Raw genomic sequence first — 25,178 nt, forward strand, 5'->3', positions numbered from 1 at the left:
TTAATCTATCCATAATTTTTTATTATAATCTATATAATATATAAATGTGAGATGGGGAACAATGATATTACCAAAAATACACTTCATAATTTATGTTATTTACAATTATATTTTCTTATTATTTAAGTTAATAAAAAAATTAAATTTAATTAGCCATTAAAAATCAATATATTTAAGAAAAGAGTTAACATTCCAATTATAATTCAAAAGAAATATTAAAATTTTAAATATCAAAATCAATATTTTATAAGAAAAATAACGTAAAGAAGAAAAAATTTTAATTTTTAATAATTCTATTATTACAAATAAATATTAAAACAATATTTTATAAAAAAAATAACGTAAAGAGAAAAAAAAAACTTTAAATTTCAATAATTTTATTATTACAAATAACACTCTAATACAAATAAAACTATTGTAATGAATTTTAAGTTAAACAAAAAAAAAATACTAACGCGATTATCATGATTTCATGCATTAAATTTACAATACATATTTTCATGTTAAATATATAATTAATTAATAATTTAATATTAAAAATCTTATTTATATATAAAAAATTAAATAAAATCTATTAAATAATAAACATGCATAACATTAACAAATTAAGATATTAATATTAATTATTAGACTAAAGGGAACATAGATTGATAAATTTTTTTTACAACTCATTATTATCGACATTTGTTAGAAACCTAACAAACTGCAATCCTTTTTATATATTAATTTATAAAAAAAACAAATCTGTTTAGTATAAGCCCTAATATCAATAGAAAAAAAAGACAATTATTATATATTATATTATAAAAAATAATAACAATTAATATAAGCCATATAATCAATAAGAATTAATTACTTTAATATATTAAAAATATCTATAAATTATATAATTGCACGAGGATAATACTCTACTCGGAAAAGAATTGCTATTCACATAGCTATACTTTAGTGTAATATTTATCTATCTCTATATCTATAATTCTATAAATATAAATAATATAAATAAAAGTGGGAAAGGAGAAATAATGGTATAGTAAAAAATATCTATGAACAATAAAAAAATAATTTTATTTTATTTTAATTGACTAATAAAAAATAATTAATTATTTTATTTAGTGTATTTTTATAATTCTAAATTTTTAAAAGTTTAAAATTTAATATCACATGTTATTGATTTTAAATTTGAGGTTCATGAATTATCTTCCTTTTACATTAGCTACTATAATATGCTTCATGTTATTAAGGAGGTTGAGTCATGTAATCTAGTGAAATTCTGGCATCACCTTATATTTGTGATCAAAATAAGTGAGGTTTTTATTTTATTAATTTATTTCATTTATTTTAATTCAATTTAGATCTCCTCTGTATAAATTTATAGTCCATATATTAAATTTCATTTTGATATAAACATTAATTATAAAATTATATTATAATAATAAATTTTTTATGATAAATTTTACTTTTATAATTTTTTATTTTCGTCGATATACCTTCATTTTCATTAACTTAAACTAAAAATTTTAAACGCACATAAACATATATGTTATAAAAAATAAAAATTATTATATTATCATAATAATAATTAATATATTATAATAATTTATATTATATAAAAATTAATAAAAATTTTATATAAAAATATTAAATTACAAGTATAATATACAATGAATGCAGAAAACGTTTAAAACAAAAAAAAGAATAGGAATTACATTCATTAATATTCATGTTCATATGAGGATGTCAAAAACTCAAATTTAATTAGTGTTGCATATATATTCTTTTCCTTAAATATGTGGGTATATAATTAATGTTAAGCGTCAAATTAATTTGAATTCTTTCTTTTTAATGCATGTAATATAATATTATTCATTGAAGAAATATTGCATTAGAAATTTTGAACATATTGATGAAATTCCTTTGCACACCTAAATTAATTATGTGTGTGCTCTATTTCTGAAAAAAAAAAAAAAAAGACAAGTAAGTAATTTTAATTTTTAAGAGTCTGTTTAGTATTACTATTAAAACTGCTATTGAAAAAATTAAATTTCTTTTTTAAATATACTAGTTATAGAGAATTAAAAAATAATTTAAAATTAAATCTGATAAGTTTTAATTATAAGAATATTAAAATAAAAAATTAATTTTTTTTAAATTACTTTTTTTAACAGTATCTACAAAATATTTTTATTTAGAAAGGCAATTTGAATCCTCCAAATTCAATGTTAAATAGACGACACTTTCCATATAAATTAATGGTGAAAGAAGAAAAATTCAAAATTCTTGGGCATGGTTTCCTTCTGAATTGAGATGGTTTTGGCTTTCATTTAGCCACAAATGAGTTTCAAATCCCTTTAATGACTTCATTTTGTTTCACTTTTTAAAGTTTTACCAATTGATACACATATACCGTCTCCAAGCGCAGCAACCTTTGGAAGAGGGGTTGAATACGACGTCGTTAATCAGCTAAAGCGTTGGAGGCCGTTTTTGCTACTAGAAGGGTCAAAGGGGAGTGCGCAGAGACAGCCAAGGACTTCGCCTTCTTCATGGTTCATAAATTTTAACTTTTCAAAACAATTTAAAAAATATTAATTTCAGTTTTATTTAATTCTCATTTTAATAGATAGCTATAAATAGTATATTGTGGTAATTGAAATTTAGAGTTTCGAATTGAAGTGTTGTTATTTGGTTAAAAATAAATTATGTGCAAGATCAGCAAGAAGTCATTGAAAAAAATTAAAATGATTGAAAGAGATATAATAATAGTAATAAATTATAAATTTAATAAAAAAAATTATTAATTAATTGATCAACTCATTTATAGAAAATAACATATGACAACACTAAAAAGTTATTAATAATAATTATTCTCGAACCCGATCCGATTCATTTAGAATTTGATTAATTTTTATGGATCCACCACCTTGGTCTTGATATTGCGCAAGGTAGGGAGGGGGAAAAGGCATCCCCACCAATCTCTTAATCCGGCCCAATAACTTATTATTTTTTAAAAAATAAATTATTTATATATTTAAATATTATAATTTAAAATATATATATATATATTAATATTATTAAGACTATATTTAAAATAATTTATTTTAAATAAATATATTTCTATTATTAAAAGAAAAAAAAAATCTCCATAGTAAATCCGTTCTACCACACTCCATAGCAGGAAAATTCCTGCTCGACGGGAACTTCATTACCATTTCTAAAGAAAATAACCACCTTACTTAACATATTTGATTAAATTCTCATGCTCAACCTGTAGATTTATTAATTTTTTTATTATTGTAATAATTATATAAACATGATACTTTTTTAGGAACTATTATTTCCTCCGTCTAAAAAAAATTAGAAAAGGAAATATAAATAATATTAACAAATATGATATATTAATTAATTATTTAAAAATATATAATATATGATACAAATTAAATTAAATAATTTTAAAAATTAATGTACTATTAAAATGTAAATATTTATATTGATTAAAATATTATTTATAATAAGAATATTAATATCCGTATATGCATTTTTAGTTTCTCATGGATGAAAAAAAATAGGAATGAGATTTACATACTCAGAAATACTAAGGTTTTTTTGTTTAGCGAAATACTAAGTTTTTATAATTAAATACTAAGTTTTTATATATTAATTAAACACTCAAATTTAATTCTTCAAAATATTTTTTTATTCCTTAGATCGATACTAATTAAACTTATTGATAATTAAAAAAAAAAATTTCAGTAAAATAATACCACTTCACCAAGAATATCAAAGTTTATCTTTTACTTTCCTACTCTTTGGTCATTAACTCCTCTCCGACCTTACGCCTCACAATGTCATTTGATACCAATCTTTTATACTTACTTACTCTACCATCACAGATTAATGCGTTTATTATTTTTCTACCACGTCAAAGCATATAACATCTCTTTTAACCATTCTTTATCAGCTTTGTGATGCTCACTTCTTACCAATCCAATTTGCCCTTATGAAAATTAAACCTAACTCTCCATCAAATTTCCTATCAATAACTCAACTAAACCCACCTTGACAACCCTAAAATATGATACATTAATTCATTAATTAAAATTTATTTTATTATAAATTAGATTTAATCGTTTTAATTTATAAATTAAAAGTATTAATTTGACAATTTTATTAGCATTTAACGAAATAACTAATATTGCATTTAATTATAGTGAATTTTATATTTATTAAAAAAATAAGATATAATTATAAAAAAATAAAAATTTAGATTTTTTTAGGCATTTTTCACTGTTAGAATTAATGGTTAACTCTCTCTTTCTCTCTCTCTCCACAGGCACATAAGGTTGGAGGTCCTCATAGTTTTGGGGCTTTCGCGCGAATGAGAACGGGTAAAAGCCCAATTGTTTCCATCATGATGGGAGTTATGTGTCCCTCCACAGCCAGATAAGGTTGGAGGTCCTCAGAATCTTGGGGCTTTCAGGCGAACGCAAACAGGTAAAAGACTAATTGGAAACTCCATCATGATGGGACTTGCGTCTGCAATAGTGTGTATATATATATATATATATATATATATATATATATATATATATAAAATGTTTATTTTTATATTATAAATAAGTTAAAATTTTTAAATGGAGAAATATTTAAAAAATTAATAAAAATATATTATTTTATTCTTAAAATTCAAGAAAATAAATCATAACACTAGGTGGGAGAATCATTAATTGAAAAGAAAAAAAAGATGATTAGGATATATTGACATATGAAAGTAAAAAACAAAAACACAGAAAAAGAAAACAAATTTCAGTTTTACTCTTACAGTATTGCCCCTTTACAGCTTTTGTCAATACTAGTACAATTATTTTTGACAAACAAGGTAAGAGAAAAAAGACATATAAAAAACAACAGCAGTTATTTATTGTCTTTTCTATGTAAAAAAAAAAAAAAAAAACAAATTGAGATTGAAAGAGAATTTTTCATGCAAGTTAATGAGTTTTTATAATTTCTTTTTTAAAAAAATTAAGAGAATGAATTAAAAAATTACTTAAAAATGAACTTAAGATAAGAAACCATCATATATTTATTATGAGATTTATGTAGGTTCATTTTGAATAGGCCGAATATATAAATTAATATTTGGCATTTACTAAAAAAATTTAGTGACATTTTTAATTTTAAAAAAGTTTCATTTCATTTTTTTTTAATTTTTATAATTTAATAAATTTAAAATGATCAAATACATAAATATATAAATATAATTTTTTAATAAATAATAAATTATCAGATGAATTACAGGGATTGAATCACACAAAACATCAAGATTGAGGAAAATTTATCAAGATGCTTGCCCAACTGATAAGATTTAAGAAGTACCACTTGAGTGGTACTATTTTTTTTTTGGGTCCCCCTCCCTTCAATATATATATATAAACTGTGGTCTAGAATTTATATTTTAATCAAATTAATTTAAAAAAAAAATCAACATCTACATCAATTCATTTAGGAAAAACAAGAAGGGAAAAAACAATAAATACCCACATGTCATTGCAAAAGATCAAAGAGCGAAAAACACAATACAAGATGTAGTGTTTTGTGGCTTATAAGAAAGAAAGGAGAGATGTAGTTGATTTGTAGTGTACCAGCTAATTGATAAATCCATCTTATGATGCAGACTGACACATGCATAATTCAGCTACCGTGTGCAATGATCTAAGCACATGTAGTTGTATGATTGAAGTTATATTTTGCAATTGCAGAGCAACCGAAACAGACTCTGCCTTAACCCCACTTAGGTTTATGTGTTTGCTAATGCTAGCGAGAAGGGAAAGGGTTGGTCAGGCTTGGCCTAAATGGTGGGATTAAGATAAGCTTGGCACCGGTTCGATTCGGATCGGAACCAGCAATTTAATGTTTGAGGAGGGATTGAATTGAAATCAGATAAGATTAGCGGTTTCGATTTCAATTCAATCCTAATTTCATTAAGATGAAACTCTTTAAAATCACTACATTTAAGTTTTCTAGACTGGCAGTTCGAACCACGGATTTTGATTCCTCAAGAGGGGCCCTAATTGGCTCCCTAAAACTAATTAAAGCTCCAATTCAAGTCCAAAGCTGTTGATTTAGACTGATTTCAAATTTAATTTAGATCAACTTCAATCTGATTTAGAACCTGAACCGCCCCTAGACTGTGATGCATAGTTGCAAAGAGACGTGATTAAACTTCTCAACTCAATTGGTCAATCATGTGTATATAACACTTATTTACATGAATCCAAGCTATATTATTATTGAGTGCTGCGTACAACGCCTTTCTCTCTCCTCTCTCTGGGTGATTGCTTAATTGCTATTTGCTAACTGCTTATACCCCATAAGAAAGAAGCAAAAGAGATATGAATGGTGAAGGTGCAGTAGAGGAATCAAAAGTTCCTCTACTAGGAGATCATTTTGGTCCGAAACTTGAAGCAGATGATCAAGATCAGAGTCTTACGAAAAGGGTTTGGATTGAATCAAAGAAGCTGTGGGAGATAGTAGGTCCAGCAATCTTTAGCCGCCTTACCTCATACTCCATGCTTGTTATCACACAAGCTTTTGCAGGTCACTTGGGTGACCTCGAGCTTGCAGCCATCTCCATTGCCAATAATGTCATCGTTGGCTTCGACTTTGGCCTCTTGGTAGCCTCCCTATCTCTCCCCCTCTCTCTTGTTTTGCAATTTTTTTTTTTTTAATTCTTTCAATCCTAATTTTTTTCACCTGATTTCTTGGTTATCAGCTGGGGATGGCTAGTGCTTTGGAAACGTTATGTGGCCAAGCTTTTGGGGCCAGAAAATACTACATGTTGGGTGTATACATGCAGCGTTCATGGATTGTATTGTTCTTGTGCTGTGTCCTGCTTTTGCCTCTATACCTCTTCGCCTCTCCAATGTTGAAGCTTTTGGGACAGCCCAAAGACGTAGCAGAGCTTTCTGGGATTGTTTCAGTGTGGATGATACCACTTCACTTCAGCTTTGCGTTTCAGTTCCCGTTACAGAGATTCTTGCAGAGCCAGCTTAAGAATACAGTAATTGCATGGGTCTCTTTAGTCGCTTTGCTAGTGCATGTGATGGTGAGTTGGCTACTTGTGTACAGGCTTCAGCTTGGAGTGATTGGCACAGCCATGATTCTCAACTTTTCTTGGTGGGTTCTAGTTTTTGGGCATCTGGGTTACACCATTTGCGGTGGCTGTCCTCTCACATGGAATGGGTTCTCAATTGAAGCCTTCTCTGGTCTCTGGGAATTCACCAAACTCTCTGCTGCTTCTGGGGTCATGCTCTGGTATACCCCACAAATCTATTAATTTCCTTTCTTGCTTCTTGTAATTATTTTATTTTATTTTTCTTTCTAAATCTAAATCTCTCTCTCTTTTTTGGTGGTAAATTAAGTTTGGAGAATTGGTATTATAGAATACTTATCTTGATGACTGGGAATCTGAAGAATGCAGAGATTGCAGTAGATGCCTTGTCCGTATGGTATGCATTTCAGAAGATAATTATATGAATATAACTTTGTCAATTTCATATGATTAATTTTATATTATATAATTATATTGCCTTTCATCAATTTTAGATAGGAAATTCCATTTGCTGCATGGACAGGAATTCTATTACTTGTTGCAATTTTATTATTATTTTTGTGACCATTTGTTGATAGATATTGATTGGCTTCATTATTTTTTTTTTTGGCAGTATGACCATTAATGGCTGGGAAATAATGATCCCTCTTGCATTCTTTGCAGGCACTGGGTACCTCTCCTTTCCTTTTTGGCTTTTTCCACTCATGGTGGATTTTAGATAATCTTAAATTTATTGAATTACTAACTATCATTACCTTAATTTATTTTTATTTTGTGGATCGGTCTTGTTGGTTAGGATTAGCTTTTGGCATATCCTAATTCCTTTGGTTTCTGTTTTCAGCAGGTATTGCTATCAGTTAGTGGGGGAATTTATAATTTGATTCCAGAGTTTTGCTTTATATTATATTATACTTTACTCATTATATTTTAAAAATTAATTATTTAATTTTTAAATTTTATATTATTCACGTTTTAATTTTTAAATTTTAAAAAATAAATTATTTAATTTTTTTAATTTTAATATATAAAATAATTTAATTACTTTAATTTTAATATTTATAATAATAAAATGATTAAATTATTTTATATATTAAAATTAATGAATTAAAGTGTGATATTATATAAAATTTATGAATTAAATAATTAATTTTTAAAAATTTAAAGAATTAAAATATAATATAATATAAAATTCAAATATTAATAATTAATTTTTAAAATTTAAAAATTAAAATATAATATAAAAAAAAAACTTAAAAGATAAATGGTAAATTTCTCAAGTACCATACAAAATTTATGCTTTTTTTTTTTTTTTAATCTTAAAATGAACAAATGCCTCGAGAGCTTTGATGGGGACAATAACCTTGAACATTAATTGAGATGTGACAAGTGAATTGAAACCACGTAAGTGTCCAGATTGATGGCAAATGTTCCATCGCAACAACTTCAATTTTGTCCTAAATTAGACTCCAATTAATTCTTTTAAAGGAGAATTACTATTTGCTCCCTAAATATTATCATTATTCATAAATTGGTCTCTTTATTCAAAAGAAATAATACTTTAATTTGCTCTTGAAACTTAATTCTGTTAATTAAATATAGAGAGACAGAAATAGAAAGGGAGAAAAATTAACTGGAATTGTCTAAATGAGCGATTGTGAAATGCAGAGTAAGGGTTGCAAATGAGCTAGGAGCAGGTAATGGGAAGGGAGCCAAGTTTGCAACGGTGGTGTCTGTAACAACGTCGATAATAATTGGGCTATTCTTCTGGGTATTGATAATGATTTTCCATAATCAGCTTGCCTGGATATTTACTTCCAGTGTACCTGTCCTTAAAGCAGTGAGCCAGCTCTCAGTTCTCCTGGCTTTCACTATTTTGCTCAACAGCGTTCAGCCGGTTCTCTCTGGTACTCTTTTTTATTCTTTTAATGTAGCAGTCAAGTGATTTTCTCCAACTAACACTGAATTATTAACTCAATAACGACAAATGATCCTTACTCGTCCTCTTGTTGTTTTTTTCTTTGTAGGGGTTGCAGTGGGATCTGGATGGCAAAAGTATGTTGCATACATAAACTTGGGTTGCTATTATTTGATCGGTGTTCCATTGGGATTCATGATGGGTTGGCTGTTTCACTTGGGAGTTCTGGTACATGTTCTTTATGTTCATTGACTGATTATTGCACAAAAATGGAGAAAGTATGCATGCCTTGTGACCTCATTAATTAGACTTTTATTTTTCAACTTGAGGACTGAGTTTCAGCATGGTTTTATCAATGAATTAAGCAAATATTGTTATATAATCAGGCATTCTCTAGGTGTTTCTATCAAGTTGTATACTACATGCTGGCTTATGTAGCATTTGTGTGTATGTGTATGAACATATTATCTAATATATGTGAAAATGAACAAAATCAGGGAATTTGGGCTGGAATGATTTTTGGTGGGACGGCAATTCAAACATTGATATTGGCCATAATTACCATTCGATGTGACTGGGAGAAGGAGGTAAACTATATATAGAATTCTCTTACATTTTGTTTCTGCTTCTGTAAAAGCTAAATTTATATATTGTAATTTGACAAATTTTATGTGGGATTTGCAGGCAGAGAAAGCAGCCTTGTATTTAAAGAAATGGTCGGAAGTAGAGTGAAAAATGGAGGAATTGATTGCAAACAAGCGTATATGTGATGTATGATTTTTCTCACTTCTAGTATCTATAATCAAAATTCCACTTCAGTAACAACGATGCCTACAATATTGAATCAAATGAAATGTGGTTAATTTTTATTATTTTCAATCACAAGGTCATTTTTTTATAGAAAAATCAGGATGAGTGAAAACTTAAACTTAGTGTCTGCCAAGCGAATGATATACTTTTAACTACTAAATTAAGTCAGACTAAGCACAAGGTCACATTTTTCAGGCAATTGTGACAGAAATATTCAGTGATGATACAGGAAGTTTGTGGGAAAATTGGTAAAAGAAAGATATGATGATTGAAGGCCTGATTGAGGAAATAGAAAGTGAAAAGTCTTGGTTGCTAATTTACTCTACAATCCACTAGATGAATCATTTGTAATTTACTTCAGCAATTTTTTAGTCTTAATATGCATCATTGCTTGGAATAATTAATAATTGAAAAAAGATTTATATGGTGCCCTAGTTAGTGCCTGTCATATTTAATGTATTAGAGAATGTAGAGAGAAAGGGGCATGACTTTAGGCCATTGGAAGATATTTTTCTTGACAACATCTATTAATTACGTCACATGGCAATCAAAAGAGGTAGAGATAATGCAATGGATGTGTGTTGAATATTCAAAACTTTAAGCCATAATTATATATGGATAGTCTAAATGTAATTGAGTGTTGATGAAGGTTAGTATAATTTATTTTTTTCTCAAACATTTAGATTTTTAATAGTGAATTATTTAATTTATTATTTAATATAAAAATTAATTTGAGGAGCTTTATTTAAAATAAGAAATATGAATAGATAAAATAAAAAGATAAAAGTTTATGCACTTATGAAAAATTTGAATATATCTTAAATCCAATTATTATTATTAAAAAAATCTAAATTTATTTAATTTTATATATTTTAATTAATAATTTATATAAAAATTATTTTTTATTAATAATTTATATTTAAGATTTAATAATTATAAAAAATATTTAAATTTTATTTTATTTAAAAATAAAATATATAATAATTTATAAATATTATTATAGAAAAACATATATTTTATATTCTATTAAATATTTATATAAATAAATTTAAATAATAAATATTTAATACACAAAACTTAAATTCAATTTGAATTATTTAAATTTAAATATATATTAAATATATTCTATTAAGGTTCAACCAAATCGAGAATCCACAAAAAAATTCGAGCTATTACAATCCCCAGCTTTATCCATCAGATTCTGCTGCAACTTTTACACTTTCCTGTTCACAGAAGCGTATATCAATGCCTGCCTTGAGTTTCTGATTCAGATATGATGAGCCGACAGCCTGTAGCAAAATGCATATAAACTTTCTGCAATTACAGATTATTGCCAGAAATCTGAACAATGTTCTCCATTTTATATGAAACCATATTGGAACTAAATGGGCTCATAAATACTGGTTGAATTTGGCCATTTGGGCCACCAAATCCAATCCCGTGGCTACTTTGTTTTGGCAATCAAAAATTGGGAGGATGGTGCATTTCTTGTTGGTATGTTCTCTCATTTTCATCTTAATTATTGGCAAAAAGATCAATTGGGCCCTAAATCTGTAGACTTCGTCCAAATCCAATACTCAAATTAGTCAACACAGTCAAATTAGCACGCCATTAATTCTAAAGAGACCAATCAAATCAACAGTTATTGGCCAGGAGCCGGGACGAATCAACCTGTGGCTGGGTCAAAAGGATGCCAGACGAGATCCTTCTATATCAAGGCTTTCAGTGTGAACTACAAACCTCTCGCCCCATTTCGCCTTCATTTGGCCCATTCTTAATTCACAAATCACAATCAAAACATACACTAATTTCATCCTATAACAGGAATCTTAGTCACATTGGGACCATCCATACGCATCTAATCCCAATTCTGACCCTAATAGTTCTAATCCCATAAAGGGAAAAAAAAGAAGGAAAAGTTACCTTTTTTTTTCTATCTTGAGAAGGAAACAATAAATACAAGAAGCGAGCTGAAAATTTCCAGGTAAGTATTTGTAGATATCAATTTCGACTAATCATAATGGAATGAATTTAAATAGTATATAATTGAATTTAAGATGAATTGGAGTTTGAGGTTCATTGATGGGTTTAAGTCGGGCTCATTTTTATGTATTGGAAATTCGTGGAGAACCTATTCATATTAATAATTAATTAAATATATAATATATTTTTTTTATAATAATATTTATACTTTTTTTAGTAAAAAAATGATAATGTTAATAATTTTTATATATTATATTTTAAATATTTTATAAAATTATTATATTATTAATAAAAATAAATTTTAATTAAATTTAAATTATGAAAATGTTAATTAAGTTCAACGATTTTCAGCAAATATTTTATCTATCGTCACTTATCATTCTTATTTTAGAATCATTACAGTGTTTTTTTTTTTAAGATAAATTAAAAAGTAGATGAACGATTGGTAATATTTAAAAATAGTTTTCATTATCTTATGGATTACTCCCCACTCTTTCTTGATTATTATCTTACAAGATACATATCCAATTAAGTGCTACATTTCCTAAAACTAATGATATTATAAGCTGTAATTAATTAAATGCTTTAAAATTGTAAGAGACATAACCCAATAATATTATTAACAAATATCATTATAATTAATTAATAATATTTTGTCAAGGGATTTCTTTAAAAGCAAGGTAGCTTGGTGGTGCAAGTGGACAAAATGATTTGGTGACTATTGGGTACTGTTTAGATTTTATAGCCAAACAATGTGTTGCATATACTGCAACACTAGCATATATAATTACATTTTAATTATATGGTTTCTCTTCTTTATTTATTTATTTAATCAAATCTCATAGGAAGAAACTTATCATCGAATCTGAGGTGACATCCTATAAAGTAAAATTATTAGATAATCTGCCATTACCTTCCATTACACTCCTAAATATAAATAATATTTAGTTATCACGTTGGTACGGATAATAAAATCAAGGTGATTTAACACCATCTTACAAAGTTAACTATTAAACTATCACTTAATGGTAGTTTCTCTCATTTAATTTGTTATATTTAATATTCATTACATTATGCAGGATTTTATCATAAGAATTAATAATTAGAATTTCAAATTCTAAATTCATACCTATCAGAATTGATATAGGGAGAAATTTTATTTTTATTTTTAATTAATAATATAGAAATTATTTTTTATTTATCAAAAAATTATGAAAGCTCCGATGTAAACTTGTGTGAATGAAGATAGAGAATATATACTAGAAATATCTAAATAATAAATCCTTTTGACTTTGAAAATTCATAAATTATAGGTCTGAATATGTGCAAATTAATTAAATCGATATCACACACCAAATATCATAATTTGGACTGACCATAATTTGAGAATATATCCAAAATATGTCCCACTTAAAAGAAAAAAATAATCTCATCAGGCACATGATTCGACTGATTCTACGTTAACCTGCAACGCATACTCATTCAATCCAAATCTTGCAGATGAAAATCGAACTGAGTCACTATAACTTAAAGCTCGCTCTCCAAACCGAGCTGACTCACTTCCAGCATCTTTCCTTCCCATGGTAAGCAGCAACCTCCCCTCCTCTTTATACGCTTTTCCATCCCCAACCTTTCCCTTCATTTCACTGATCAAACTCCAAAGGCTCTCAACCAATGCTTTCTTTCGACTTGATAAAGCTAATAGCCTCTCTTTGCAATCCTCCAATCTTTTCAACACGCATACCAACTCAACCGAGTCAACGAAACTCAGGCAACTCAGTCTATGGTTAACCTCGTCCACTCGGATTGAGATTTCGTTTATTGATGACAAATAATCTTCTCCCACCAAACTTATGATCTGCTCCAATAATTCATTTCCATGCATATGTAAAGAATCTGGTCTGTTACATATTTCTTCCATTAAGCTCGTCAAAGAATCTATCTCTCTGAGAAGATCAGGGTTTGTTAGTGCTGAAACTTTCTCTTCTTCTTTATCTTTCTCTGCTGTGCTTGAAGTAGAACACAGAAAGAAACCCAGAACCCTCGATGTTGATAAGAGATGTTCAAGGTATCGAGCATACCTGTGATTTCCAAGATAATTAAACATGAACTCCAAGGAGAAGAAGCCTGAAAAACACTAAAAAAGAATTAATCAGCTTTAATAAAGAAGAAGATCATACCATCTAACCCATGAAGATAATTCCCATGTCACGGGTGTGGTGTTATCTCTAAAGCTTGATAGTTTGAGGTAGTTTCTGCCGCCTGTGGACGGATAAACAGAGAGCTGATCTTGGAGGATAAAACTACCATCCTTGATTATGTGATGGACAACGGCGAGGCACTTGATAGCCACGGAGGAGTCATGGGTAGACTGCAGCCGGTCCATAAGGGCTTCAATGGCAGCAGAAGCAGTGGCACGTGAGCTGTAGCCATAGGAAAGCATGGTGGTGATGTGCTTTGGGTTTGGAGGTGCAAAGGGGTCGTGGGTTGTGGCTCTAAGGAGGGCTAAGTTGAGAGACAAGGTTTTGGGCTTCGAGATTATGGCTGCCTTGCTTTGAGAAGCCTTGTCCTTGATTATCCCTATTAGGTCTCTAAGATTTGTTATGAGTCCCATGAGAACAAAAATTTGTTGGTTTACAGAGGCAAAAAAAGATTGAAGAAGGAGATGATGATAAGTACCTAAAGAACAGACGATGATCGAGAATTAATGATGTTGATTATAGATAATAGTTTTAGAGAGCGGTAGAGAGAGAAAAGTGGGGCTTTGGTGACTTGGTGGGGTTGATTATGGTTATTGGTTAGGCTTGTCCAATCATACAGCAGCGTGCATCATATGGCTTTTGGTCCTTTCTTTCTTCCTGCCCTTCTCATGGATTTAAAAAAAATGGTTAGTTTAATCAGGAAAAAAAAAAAAAAAAACATAGTGGTGAAGCTTGTGCGCATGTATGTAAATTTATAATATACATCTAATCACTAAATTTATAATTGGCCCCTAAGTTTTATCTTGTATTACATTTTAATCCTTAAATTTTGAAAAATTAATTTTTAATTCTTAAATTTTACACTATATCATATTTTTAATCTCTATAATTTTAATATATAGAACAAATTAGTCATTCTATCAATAGATAATATTGTTATAAATATTAAAATTAAGAGACTAAATTATTTTATAATAGTATACAAAACTAAAAAATTAAATAATTAATTTTTCAAAATTTGGGGACTAAATTATAAATTCCCCTTTATAAATTACTTGATTATGGCATACAAGATAAATCATCACGTAAGTGAAATAAGAAAATGAATTGAAGAATTTAAAGGTGGAAGAAATTAAATGGTTGGTGATCATCTCTTCTCCCACAAGATTTAATTATATAATTAATTAAGCCGCGGCAGAAGCAACCAAATACACAATGAATTATTTTTTACTCAAGTAATAAATTGAGGAATGTAAACTTTTAACCTTTCCCTCTCAAAGTCTAATGATTTCTACTGAAAGGTCTTAAGAGGGTAATTAATTTAAGCATCCCCAAAAGCCATTAATTTTGGTGATTTGGCATTAAACATTTAACTACAAAATTATTAAAAATTTTGGAGTTTAAAAAATAATTTTAAAATTTTAAATTTAAAGTTTCATTTATTTCTTGAAAAATATTTTTCATATTTTTTTAGTGTTTGAAAGCACTCAGAAAAATTAGTTATTATAAAATATTTTTCTGATAAAAAAATTAAGTTATTTTTAAGAAAAATAATTTTTATTTAAAAAAAATTATTTTTTATTTTTTAAAATTTAAAATTTTTATTAAAATATGAACACATTTATATATATATAAAATAAATAAATATTATTAATTTAATATTATAATTAAATAATAAAAAATATATAAATTATTTTTATGAAATAAAGAAATCTAAAACTTATAGTCTTCCATTAATATGTTTAAAAAATAAATAAATTTCTTAACATGCAATGCCTTTTTCCACCTCTAACAATCATGGGTGATTTTTATCTTTTCAACTAACCCAGAGTTGGGGACCGAATCACTAACGGTCAGATTGATAGTGGAAAAACATGAAGAGATGCACCAAGTGATCATTGTCTCTTACAATATTACATATAAATAAAGTCTAATTAATTTAACGAACAAATGAGAAATATAATATCATATATGATAATGACCATCAGTGACCTAGCTGGCTGCCGGTGGGTCCGTCGGACGTGTGATAAATGTCGGCTGACTATCCATTTTCGAATTCCAGATGAACAAGACAATCCCATTTGCTCGTGTCTTTGTCACTACCATCACATCTTCCTGCATATTATCACTTCACTTTGCTCTGTTTGGTAACGGGGAAAGAAGAAGGGAAATTGAGGAGGAAAATTGCCTATCAAAATTATACAACAAAACGTATGTATTTATAGTTTTATTGTAATAATTAATTATGGTGGATTATTATAATTAATGATTATAATAAAATTATTATGTATATATATTAATTTTATTTGAAAAAATAAAATTAACTATTTATTTAGAGAAATTAAAAATAAATTTTTAAAAAATTAAATAAAATCTTAAGAAATAATAAAGATTACAATAAAATATAAAATATTAAGAGATTAAAATTAAATAATAAAAATATAAATAAAATTACAAGAGAATATTCTAGCAATTTAAATGAGAGTGATCTACATGTAAAATTAACAATGTTGAAGATAATAGCAATACCCATCAAACGCGCGCTCGCGCTCTTGAACAGCGGTGATAGTTGGTAAGCTGTATCCATATCGTGTCTACTGTCAGCAGCTTCAAGGTTTACGTATTGCCAATAATAATACTAATTATTATATAGTAATAATAATAATAATAATAATAATAATAATAATTATTATTATTATTATTATTATTATTATTATTTAGTAAAAGTAGAATGCACTTCTCTTTGAATTGTGAAATTTAGTATTAGAATTTATTTACACTAATAATTCTTAATAATTGTATACCATATATCAATATTAATATGGAGAAAGTGTGCAGTATTAGAAGACGGTTGTGTATTTGTTCGTATTTGATTCAATTGAATTTTAATGGGATAAATTTAAATAATATATAATCGAGTTTATATTAAGTATAAATTAAAAAAAAATACTCATACGGATTTGAATCGAATTCAAAATTTATATGTAAAGTATTCGCTATCAAAATTTATTTATGTAAAAAATTAATTTAATATAAACTAATAATAAAAATAATTTTATTTAAATTATTAACTAAAATATATAAAATTAAATGTGTTTATATATTTTTAAGTAATAATAATCGAGTTTATAATAATTCAGATAATGAGAATATTAATTAGATTTAGATTCGAATGTAGTGATTTTTACGGATATCGTATTAATCACTATTATTAATTGAAAGGCATTAGGTAAGATTTTCATGGACGATCAAATTGATAAATCATATAATGAAAATGAGAAGTTTAAAACTTAAACTCGAGATCTCTAAATTTTTTATTTTTTAAAGCGTAAGAAAATCAATCAAACTATTTTAATTGACTTGTGATTTTAGATTTCTTTTTATATTTATGGTTGATAAGTTAAGATTATTTTCACATTAATTGATATTATTTCCTATTTTAATTAATTTAAGAACACACCTTCCTCAGTCTGTACATTTAAAAATTAATAATCAAGTGTTGATTTTAAAAAATTACAATTTTAAAATGAATAGAAAAAATTTACTTTCTAACTAAGCTACCTTCAGGATTATAATACTTAGCTAGACAGTTAGATGGTACCCCAGCAAAAAAATATTTGTTTATTTATCATTCTCAATGTATAACAGTACAGAAGGATGCGCATTATTTAATTATAATCAAATCGAATCGATAAATTCAATTATTTTGATAATAATAAGTTTAGTTTGATTTAATTTCAATTAATAATTATAAAATTTTTTAATTTTTGATTATCAGTTTGATTATGGTAATTGAATTAATAAAAATAATTAAATTTTTATTAATTAATATGTTAATTATAATTTTATTTATAATATATTATTTTTAATTATTATTTTATAATAATATTTAATTTATAATTAATCTCTTATTAATATTAAATCATACTTATTATTTTTTTATGAATAAAAATAGATTAAAAATATATTTTCATTAATAATTAATTAATAATATAAAATATATATTTTATTTTTTGTTTAATTCAACTACACAAATAATCAACTAAATATTTTTAGTTTTAAATAATTTTAAATATTTTCAATTTTAATTTAATTAAATTAATATTTTTAAAATCAATTAATAATTTAATTGATTAAAAATCCACGACGCTTGCCTACTATGAGCCCAAAAATAGTGAAAACCGGCACCGTTTTCGTAGTTTTAGGGCAATGGAGAGATCCCTAGCCCAACTGCCGTCCCGCGCCCCGCCGCCCCCGCCCCCCCCTTATTGCCAATGTATCCAGTGATTGTTTCATTTCCATGAATCATGATTGCATATATATAGTGGCATTTTCCTAATTAACCTCTTCATCATCAACTTTGAATGAATTCTTAGAGAGAATGTTTGGCTAATTTAGTTTATAAGTAATAAATGTTTATAAATTAATTTTAATTTATAAATTTTAAAAATTTTAAATAATTACGTATTTAATTTATTTTAAAATAGTTGATAAATAATTAATATATTTAATAAAAAATAGATTATAAATATATTTTTTTATAAAAAAAATTTAAATTATTTTCTTAAATAGTAAATTATATCAATTTAAATATGAATTATAATATTATCAAAATATATTTCAATTATTTTGCAATATAATTTAATTTTACATTAAATAAAGCAAACATTTTATAAAAAATATTTTATTAAAATTAATAAAAAAATAATTTTTAAAAACAATATCTCTATAGAAAATAGAAAAATAATAAGTAGTTTACCATAATTAAAAAAAAAAACTGCTGAGTAATGAGTCCCGACTCCCTCAGATGGGCCAGAACCAGCTCTGAGAAGCCCATCAATTTTAAGGAGGAAACCCAATCCAGTCTACGCCCGCTCCAAACTAATTTTGAGAAGAGCAAATAATTTCAAATTCCTCCAGCCAAAAATTGCCGCCACAACAAACTAATCCTATTGGTCATTCTACCATGCACACGGATCGCGATCCATCTCAACGTCCTCTCAACAATTTTCAACCGTCCATTCCCAATAAATCCACGGCCCAAATTCCCTCCTCCCAAAAATTTCATCTTCCCGCCTCTCTCCTCTCTTCCCTTATAAAAAAACCCCAATGGACTCTCCTCAACCACCAAATTTGTACTCTTCCTTTCTTTTTCTAGGCAGGCAAACATTTCCCTTGGCATTCGAATGGCTCGTACAAAGCAAACCGCTCGGAAATCTACTGGAGGCAAGGCCCCAAGGAAGCAGCTAGCCACCAAGGCTGCGAGGAAATCTGCTCCGGCAACCGGTGGAGTAAAGAAGCCCCACAGGTTTAGACCTGGGACCGTGGCCCTAAGAGAAATCAGGAAGTATCAAAAGAGCACGGAGCTTTTGATCAGGAAGCTTCCATTCCAGAGATTGGTTAGGGAAATTGCTCAAGATTTCAAGACTGATCTGAGATTCCAGAGCAGTGCTGTTGCAGCCCTACAGGAGGCAGCTGAGGCATATTTGGTTGGGTTATTTGAGGATACGAACTTGTGTGCTATTCACGCTAAGAGGGTTACTATCATGCCTAAGGATATTCAGCTGGCACGAAGGATTAGGGGTGAGCGGGCTTAGGTCGGGGTTATTTTGTGTTTCTTTGTGTCTTCAATTTTAGCTTTTGTTCTAGATCTAGATTCTTATGTGATTAGGGTTTGACTTACATGTAGTTGAGGAAGAAATCCTACGGAAAATCTTATCCCTTTTTGTTGAATCAAGTATTGGATTTTACCTGCTTGTGACAAGTTTCATTTGGGTTTGATTCTTACTACGATGCCTCTTAGCTTCTGTTAATTGTCTCAATTATGGATTGTTTTAATAGGAACTGCAAAATTCCAATATCAAAACTCTACCCAGTTGGTCTAACGATAAGAACTTTATGATTCTTATTTCTTTACTTTATTGCTTAAATTTGGGCTTTTGCAGCTTTTGTAGTTTCTACCTCACCCACTCATCATATCCCATATTGTTGTATATGTTCTTTTGAAGCTCTTTAGTTCTGGAAAATTATACATGCTCTCCCTATTAAATTAATGTAAAGTGCTAAGGCACTGGCAAGATCCCACACTTTGTTCTGTCTCAGCAGCTCTCCTTGTCTGCAATTATTTTAATTTTGGTTATCTGTAATTGAATTGCCAAAGAAAAAATAGAAAACGTGCTTGTATATTATGTTGTATTGCAAGCAAAAGTTGATTAGCTTCTGAAACTTTGGTTCCTTTATTTAATATGTCCCAAAATCTGAACTTGCAATATTTTCTTTTCTGGATAGCAAGAATGGTAGCTTTCAATCATTCCATTTTATCTGTTTATTTATTTTTATTTAATTGAACCTCAATGTGTTGAACAATAATCGGTGGATCACACAATGAGGCAATTACTCATCAAATTCTTGATTATGTTTTTTCGGTTTTCATTTTTCCATTCACAGGTAATTTAATAGCTAAAATATAAGTTTTCCATGGCTGAGATATGAAAGATTGAAGTGATGGGTTAGCATTTAGCAATAAAAAAGAAGAGGATGCTCTTGCCTAAAGAAGTGGAGAAACCAGGCTAAAAAGCAGAAACCAGCCCCATTTATTTGTTCATATTGTGTGCCCTTTTGCCCAATTCATCTTAAAGAAAAAGAGGGAAAGACCTCATCTTTCTCTCTGTCTATGCCATATTATGATACCCAAAACAAGACAAGGAAATGAAATCTAGTGTTGGTGTTATGGGTCTTCTTTGGAGTCCCACAATCATTATAAGAGAAGTAGGCTAAGTGGGGATTAAAACGACATAAAGATTATTGCAGAAACTATAGATTGTGCTCCAAGTCTAATGAATGATTAATGATTGGAAGAAAGGAGCATTTCTAGTTTTAGATTTTTTTTTTTAATAATTATTTTATGTTTATATTGATCAATTTATTATTTTTATCTCTACATTCAGCCTGTGCATTCAGAAATTAGATTTTAAATTTTGATCCTGAGAATTGAATCTAAAATTTATAATAGGTCAAGAAAGAAACCTAATTCACGCTAACATTAATTAACTTTATTAATTACTAGTTGTCTAGTTGAGGATTTTAACCATTTTTTAAGCAGAAAGCAAAGTTGATTAGCCTGCAACTAGTTTTGTAGTGGAAGTGTAAGTTCCTTCTTTGGCCTTCCAACTTTCTTTGAAAAAATGGCCACCCAAAACAAAAGATCATCTCCCAAAGAAAAAAGAAGGCCTGGGTCATGACATTGTCCACATCAATGAAATGAAAAACAATTCATGATGACGAATTCACCATGCGTTGCAAGATGGGTTAGAAGTTTCTTTGCCTTTTCCTTTCAAAGAAACGGTCTTAAGGTGTTAAATAACTAAAATTCAAAGTTAAAAACCAATCAAATTTCACTGCTGCCTAGCCTGATGTTCATAGCATGTTCATTGACCTTATTGTTTTTAATTAGGATGGTGTTTTGGTGAAAATTTTACCTCAGAATTGTATTCTATTCTTTATACTAAACTAAAATTCATGAATATCTTTCTCTGCCAGGTTTTGTTTATCCATCATTTTCACTACCCATCTTTTGTTTAATAAAGCATAATATATATATATATATATATATAAAACAAATTATACTTGAATTAGTCAAAATGTGAATAGAACTCCTCCAAAAAAAAAAAGACTTATTTCTAATTTCATATAGTTTAAGATAAATATAGTTAATATAATTAATATATTCTTCACTTATATGGCTTCATTAAAAAAAAATTAAATAACTTATTTAATTATACTTTAAAATTAATGAATTTTATTTTTTAATACATATTAAATATGGATATATTAGTAAATGAATAAATAAATTACTATTTCAGAAAAGAAGTAACTTACAATTTGAAAAAGACGATAAAAAAATATAAATTTACTTTTAATATGGCAGAGTAATTAATTATCAAGTTTGTGAATTTTAATTTTCACAATCATTCTAATTGTAAAAATGCATAAAGTCATGAATGATCACTGTATTACTTTTAAAATTTCAGAAAAGCAACACCAAATAAGCAATTAAATCCCTCCTCCCATCTACTCTATTTAAACACTAAACACCCTCAACCACCTCATAGGCTTCCATTCCTTATGCCAAAAGGTACCATGTCCTATCAAAGTATTGGTGTCACAACCGTGGACTGCCAAAAGCAAGTCCGCTCCTGGAGGCTTCTTCGCTCCCTTATAGAGCTCCTTATTCCAACCTGCAATTGCACCTTCATAGAAGAACGAAAAACTAGCAAACCAGAGAAACCCCTTCAGAATTACTATTATCATCCTAAACCCACCTTCGCTTCTTCTACTACAATCACAGGCACTATCTTTGGTTTTCGCCGAGGAAAAGTTAGCTTCTGTATCCAAACAAACACTAAATCCACCAACCCAATTCTTCTCCTGGAATTTGCAGTGCCCACAAGTTTCTTAGCGAGAGAAATGCAAGGTGGTATCCTGCGTATAGCGCTAGACTGTGCCAGTAATGGATATAGCGCAAATTATGATTCTAGTTATCTTTTGTCCATGCCATTATGGACTATGAATTGCAATGGAAGGAAAGCTGGGTATGCAGTTAAGCGCAGACCATCAAAGGTTGATATGGAAGCTCTGAGGCTAATGGGTTCTGTTATTGCAGGAGCTGGAATTATTAGTGGAAAGGAACTTGACACGGACGATGAACTCATGTATCTTAGAGCAAATTTTGCTAGAGTTTCTGGATCATCAGAAGCTGAATCTTTCCATTTGATAGACCCAGATGGCAGCATAGGTCAGGAGCTTAGTATCTTCTTTTTTCGCTCAAGGTGACCCTATTCACAGATACCTTCCATCGGTTAGTCGATCGGTGATCTCAACTCAAGCCTAAACCCTTTTTTTCTTCGACTCTGAGAATTAAAGACTTCATTATAATCTGAGACACGATTTTAATACAACTCATTGCGGTAACAAGCCTAAAACTTGATTTTGAAGTCAACCCTCTTTTTTGAGAAATTATTTCAGGCAAATTGTTGCTTACAATAAATAAATTTTAATAATTAATTACGATGAAATTCACATAAAATTTATCGTAATATTTTATAATTTCTCATTTTTTAAGCCGTGTTTCGTAGCAGGGCTTTTGTTGGCTTGTATACCGATCTGTTTCTCCAATATTGCCTTCTCTTTACCTATAATTTTTGGTGGCTAGCTGACCATGTTGGTGACATCTATGGAATTGCCTTTTCTGGTACATATCAGACATTTTATTTTGATATTTTAAATATTATTAAAAGAAAACATTTTCGTATTTAATCCTTACTTGCAAGTAGATACTGGACAATTGAAATGTAATTAATTGTTGGAATATTATTTAAATGAAAAGTTCGAATAATCAAAAGGACAACCATTTGTCGGTGGCCGGCCGGCAGACTATGATCAGCATAAAACCGATGGACCTGTAAATTAAAGATTTTACGTGAAGGTAAATTGGTTGTTATTTCCCCCTCTACAACTTGGATTCAACAGAAAGAGACAACCCTTTCATGATTATATGTATAAATAGCTATATATATGATATAAAAATCTAGATTAATTAATTACGTGGGACAAATAAATTCTTTCATGAAAATGAAAATGAAGGTATAGCTGCATGAGCTGTGATATTGATTCTTATGTCCTTCCATTTAGAAATGGACACAACTGGTGAATGATTTATTGTATAATAGACGTGTAAAGTGGCTTATACACGTTTATACAACTGAAATATATTAATTCAATTTGCTAAATTATTTCATTTATTTTCATATATTTTTATAGATCTGCCACAAATTTAACTAGAGTTGGATTGAATTCAAATTATTCAATTAACTAGACGCATACTTGACCGACTAGTATGCAGTCAGGTCAATCTTTAGATCGAGGGAGTAAAGATTTAAGTCTGACTTTAACAAATGAGTAATATGCTCTTAAAAAGAGTTTCTCTGATCACCAACTTTCTAAAAACGTTCCATAACGATTACTGTTTTAATTTTCGTCCTTGAGGCCATGTAATGCTCAATGCATTTTAAATGAATAAATGATGATTTTTTTTGTCTAAACCCGATCCACTATAGATTCAAGACATAAGATATGTCGACACCATATTTTGGCCGATCCCCAGAATCAACAAACTTCGAAACCGATCCCTAGCACTAAGTCTCTCCTTGCCATCTAATCACAGTTCCGATCTCTCTTCACAGGGAGTTGAGTCAATGCTAAGCTCTCGTATCAGTCAAAGCCTTACCAGTCTCTCAAATCATTCACCGATCTCTCAAGCCAATTGTCGAATATCCTGACCAGTTAACTATATTCCCGATCTCTCTTGTCAGACGAAATTGAACTAACACTAGAACCTTGCTGCCAATATTTATGATCGTCCTCTCTTTTAAAAGTTTAGAAATAACCAAGCTAAGGTTCTAATCCGGTTTAATGAAGATCCCGATCTTAGATGTTCAAGCCAAAATTTTCAATTAAGTTCCGTTTAGCAATCTCATGCATGTTGTATTTTCCGATCTCTCACACTTAGGATAATAATAGTTTTCAGTTGTTTCAATATACTCAGACAATCAAGTGTTTAGAAATTTTCCGATCACAACCATTCATCAAACAAAAAGGCATTCTATTTCATTTCATTGCAAAATTTGTATAAGTTATTCGGCTGGGGGATCGCCCCCAGCCTGATCTACATTTTGCTCATCCTCTCCTTCCTCTTCACTATCCTCCCCCTCGCCCCCGGGAGCCAGGTCGGCCATCCAAGAGAAGTCCTCATCTGGGTAACGCTTCTGGAGTTCGGCCAAGAGGTCCTTGTGAGCATTCACATAGGCACCAGCTATCCCTGTCACCATTTCTTCGTCTTTCGCCTTAAGCTCCTCGATAAGTTGGGCGCTCCTCGATAAGTTGGGCGACTTGAGAAGCTTCGTTGGCCCGGAGCGCCTCGACTTCCCTGAGAGCACGATCCCTTTCACCGTAACATGATTCGTTTCGCCACTGTCTTCATAGAACTTCGCCCGCTCCTCAACTTGAGATATGTAAGCCTGAGCGAATGCGTGTTGGGATCGGAGGGATGCCATTGCCTGATTCGTCGTCTCGACCTCCTTGCCCAGGCGATGAGCCTTTTCCC

At 29.0% G+C, this 25,178-nt stretch overlaps 4 protein-coding genes across 5 annotated transcripts; 3 read left to right on the forward strand and 1 right to left on the reverse strand.

Moving 5' to 3' along the window:
• The first annotated feature begins 6,268 nt into the window (after positions 1 to 6,268).
• Positions 6,269 to 10,257, forward strand: LOC110632495 (protein DETOXIFICATION 27). 2 transcript variants are annotated; one of them, XM_021780744.2, is made up of 9 exons: positions 6,269 to 6,671; positions 6,770 to 7,311; positions 7,419 to 7,505; positions 7,722 to 7,778; positions 8,774 to 9,012; positions 9,133 to 9,251; positions 9,521 to 9,610; positions 9,708 to 9,794; positions 10,029 to 10,257. In XM_021780744.2, the coding sequence occupies exons 1-8, from the start codon at positions 6,390 to 6,392 to the stop codon at positions 9,753 to 9,755; spliced, it is 1,464 nt and encodes a 487-aa protein (XP_021636436.2). In that variant the 5' UTR covers positions 6,269 to 6,389; the 3' UTR covers positions 9,756 to 9,794; positions 10,029 to 10,257. The 2 variants fall into 2 exon arrangements, with proteins under 2 accessions (XP_021636436.2, XP_021636435.2); XM_021780743.2 differs by lacking the exon at positions 10,029 to 10,257 and having other exon boundaries at positions 9,708 to 9,902.
• Positions 10,258 to 13,146: 2,889 nt separating this feature from the next.
• On the reverse strand, positions 13,147 to 14,617 carry LOC110632494 (putative clathrin assembly protein At4g40080). Its single transcript, XM_021780742.2, has 2 exons — positions 13,997 to 14,617; positions 13,147 to 13,897 (listed from the first exon to the last, which is right to left on the reverse strand). Exons 1-2 carry the CDS (start codon positions 14,428 to 14,430, stop codon positions 13,249 to 13,251), a joined length of 1,083 nt encoding a protein of 360 aa, XP_021636434.1. The 5' UTR covers positions 14,431 to 14,617; the 3' UTR covers positions 13,147 to 13,248.
• A 4,512-nt stretch (positions 14,618 to 19,129) lies between these two features.
• Positions 19,130 to 19,773, forward strand: LOC110632473 (histone H3.2). Its single transcript, XM_021780710.2, has one exon. It carries the CDS (start codon positions 19,204 to 19,206, stop codon positions 19,612 to 19,614), a length of 411 nt encoding a protein of 136 aa, XP_021636402.1. The 5' UTR covers positions 19,130 to 19,203; the 3' UTR covers positions 19,615 to 19,773.
• Positions 19,774 to 22,156: 2,383 nt separating this feature from the next.
• Positions 22,157 to 22,903, forward strand: LOC110632497 (protein MIZU-KUSSEI 1-like). The gene has a single exon (XM_021780747.2). It carries the CDS (start codon positions 22,157 to 22,159, stop codon positions 22,847 to 22,849), a length of 693 nt encoding a protein of 230 aa, XP_021636439.2. The 3' UTR covers positions 22,850 to 22,903.
• Positions 22,904 to 25,178: the final 2,275 nt, after the last annotated feature.

This window comes from Hevea brasiliensis, chromosome 7 (assembly GCF_030052815.1).
Source record: "Hevea brasiliensis isolate MT/VB/25A 57/8 chromosome 7, ASM3005281v1, whole genome shotgun sequence".
Lineage (NCBI taxonomy): Eukaryota > Viridiplantae > Streptophyta > Magnoliopsida > Malpighiales > Euphorbiaceae > Hevea > Hevea brasiliensis.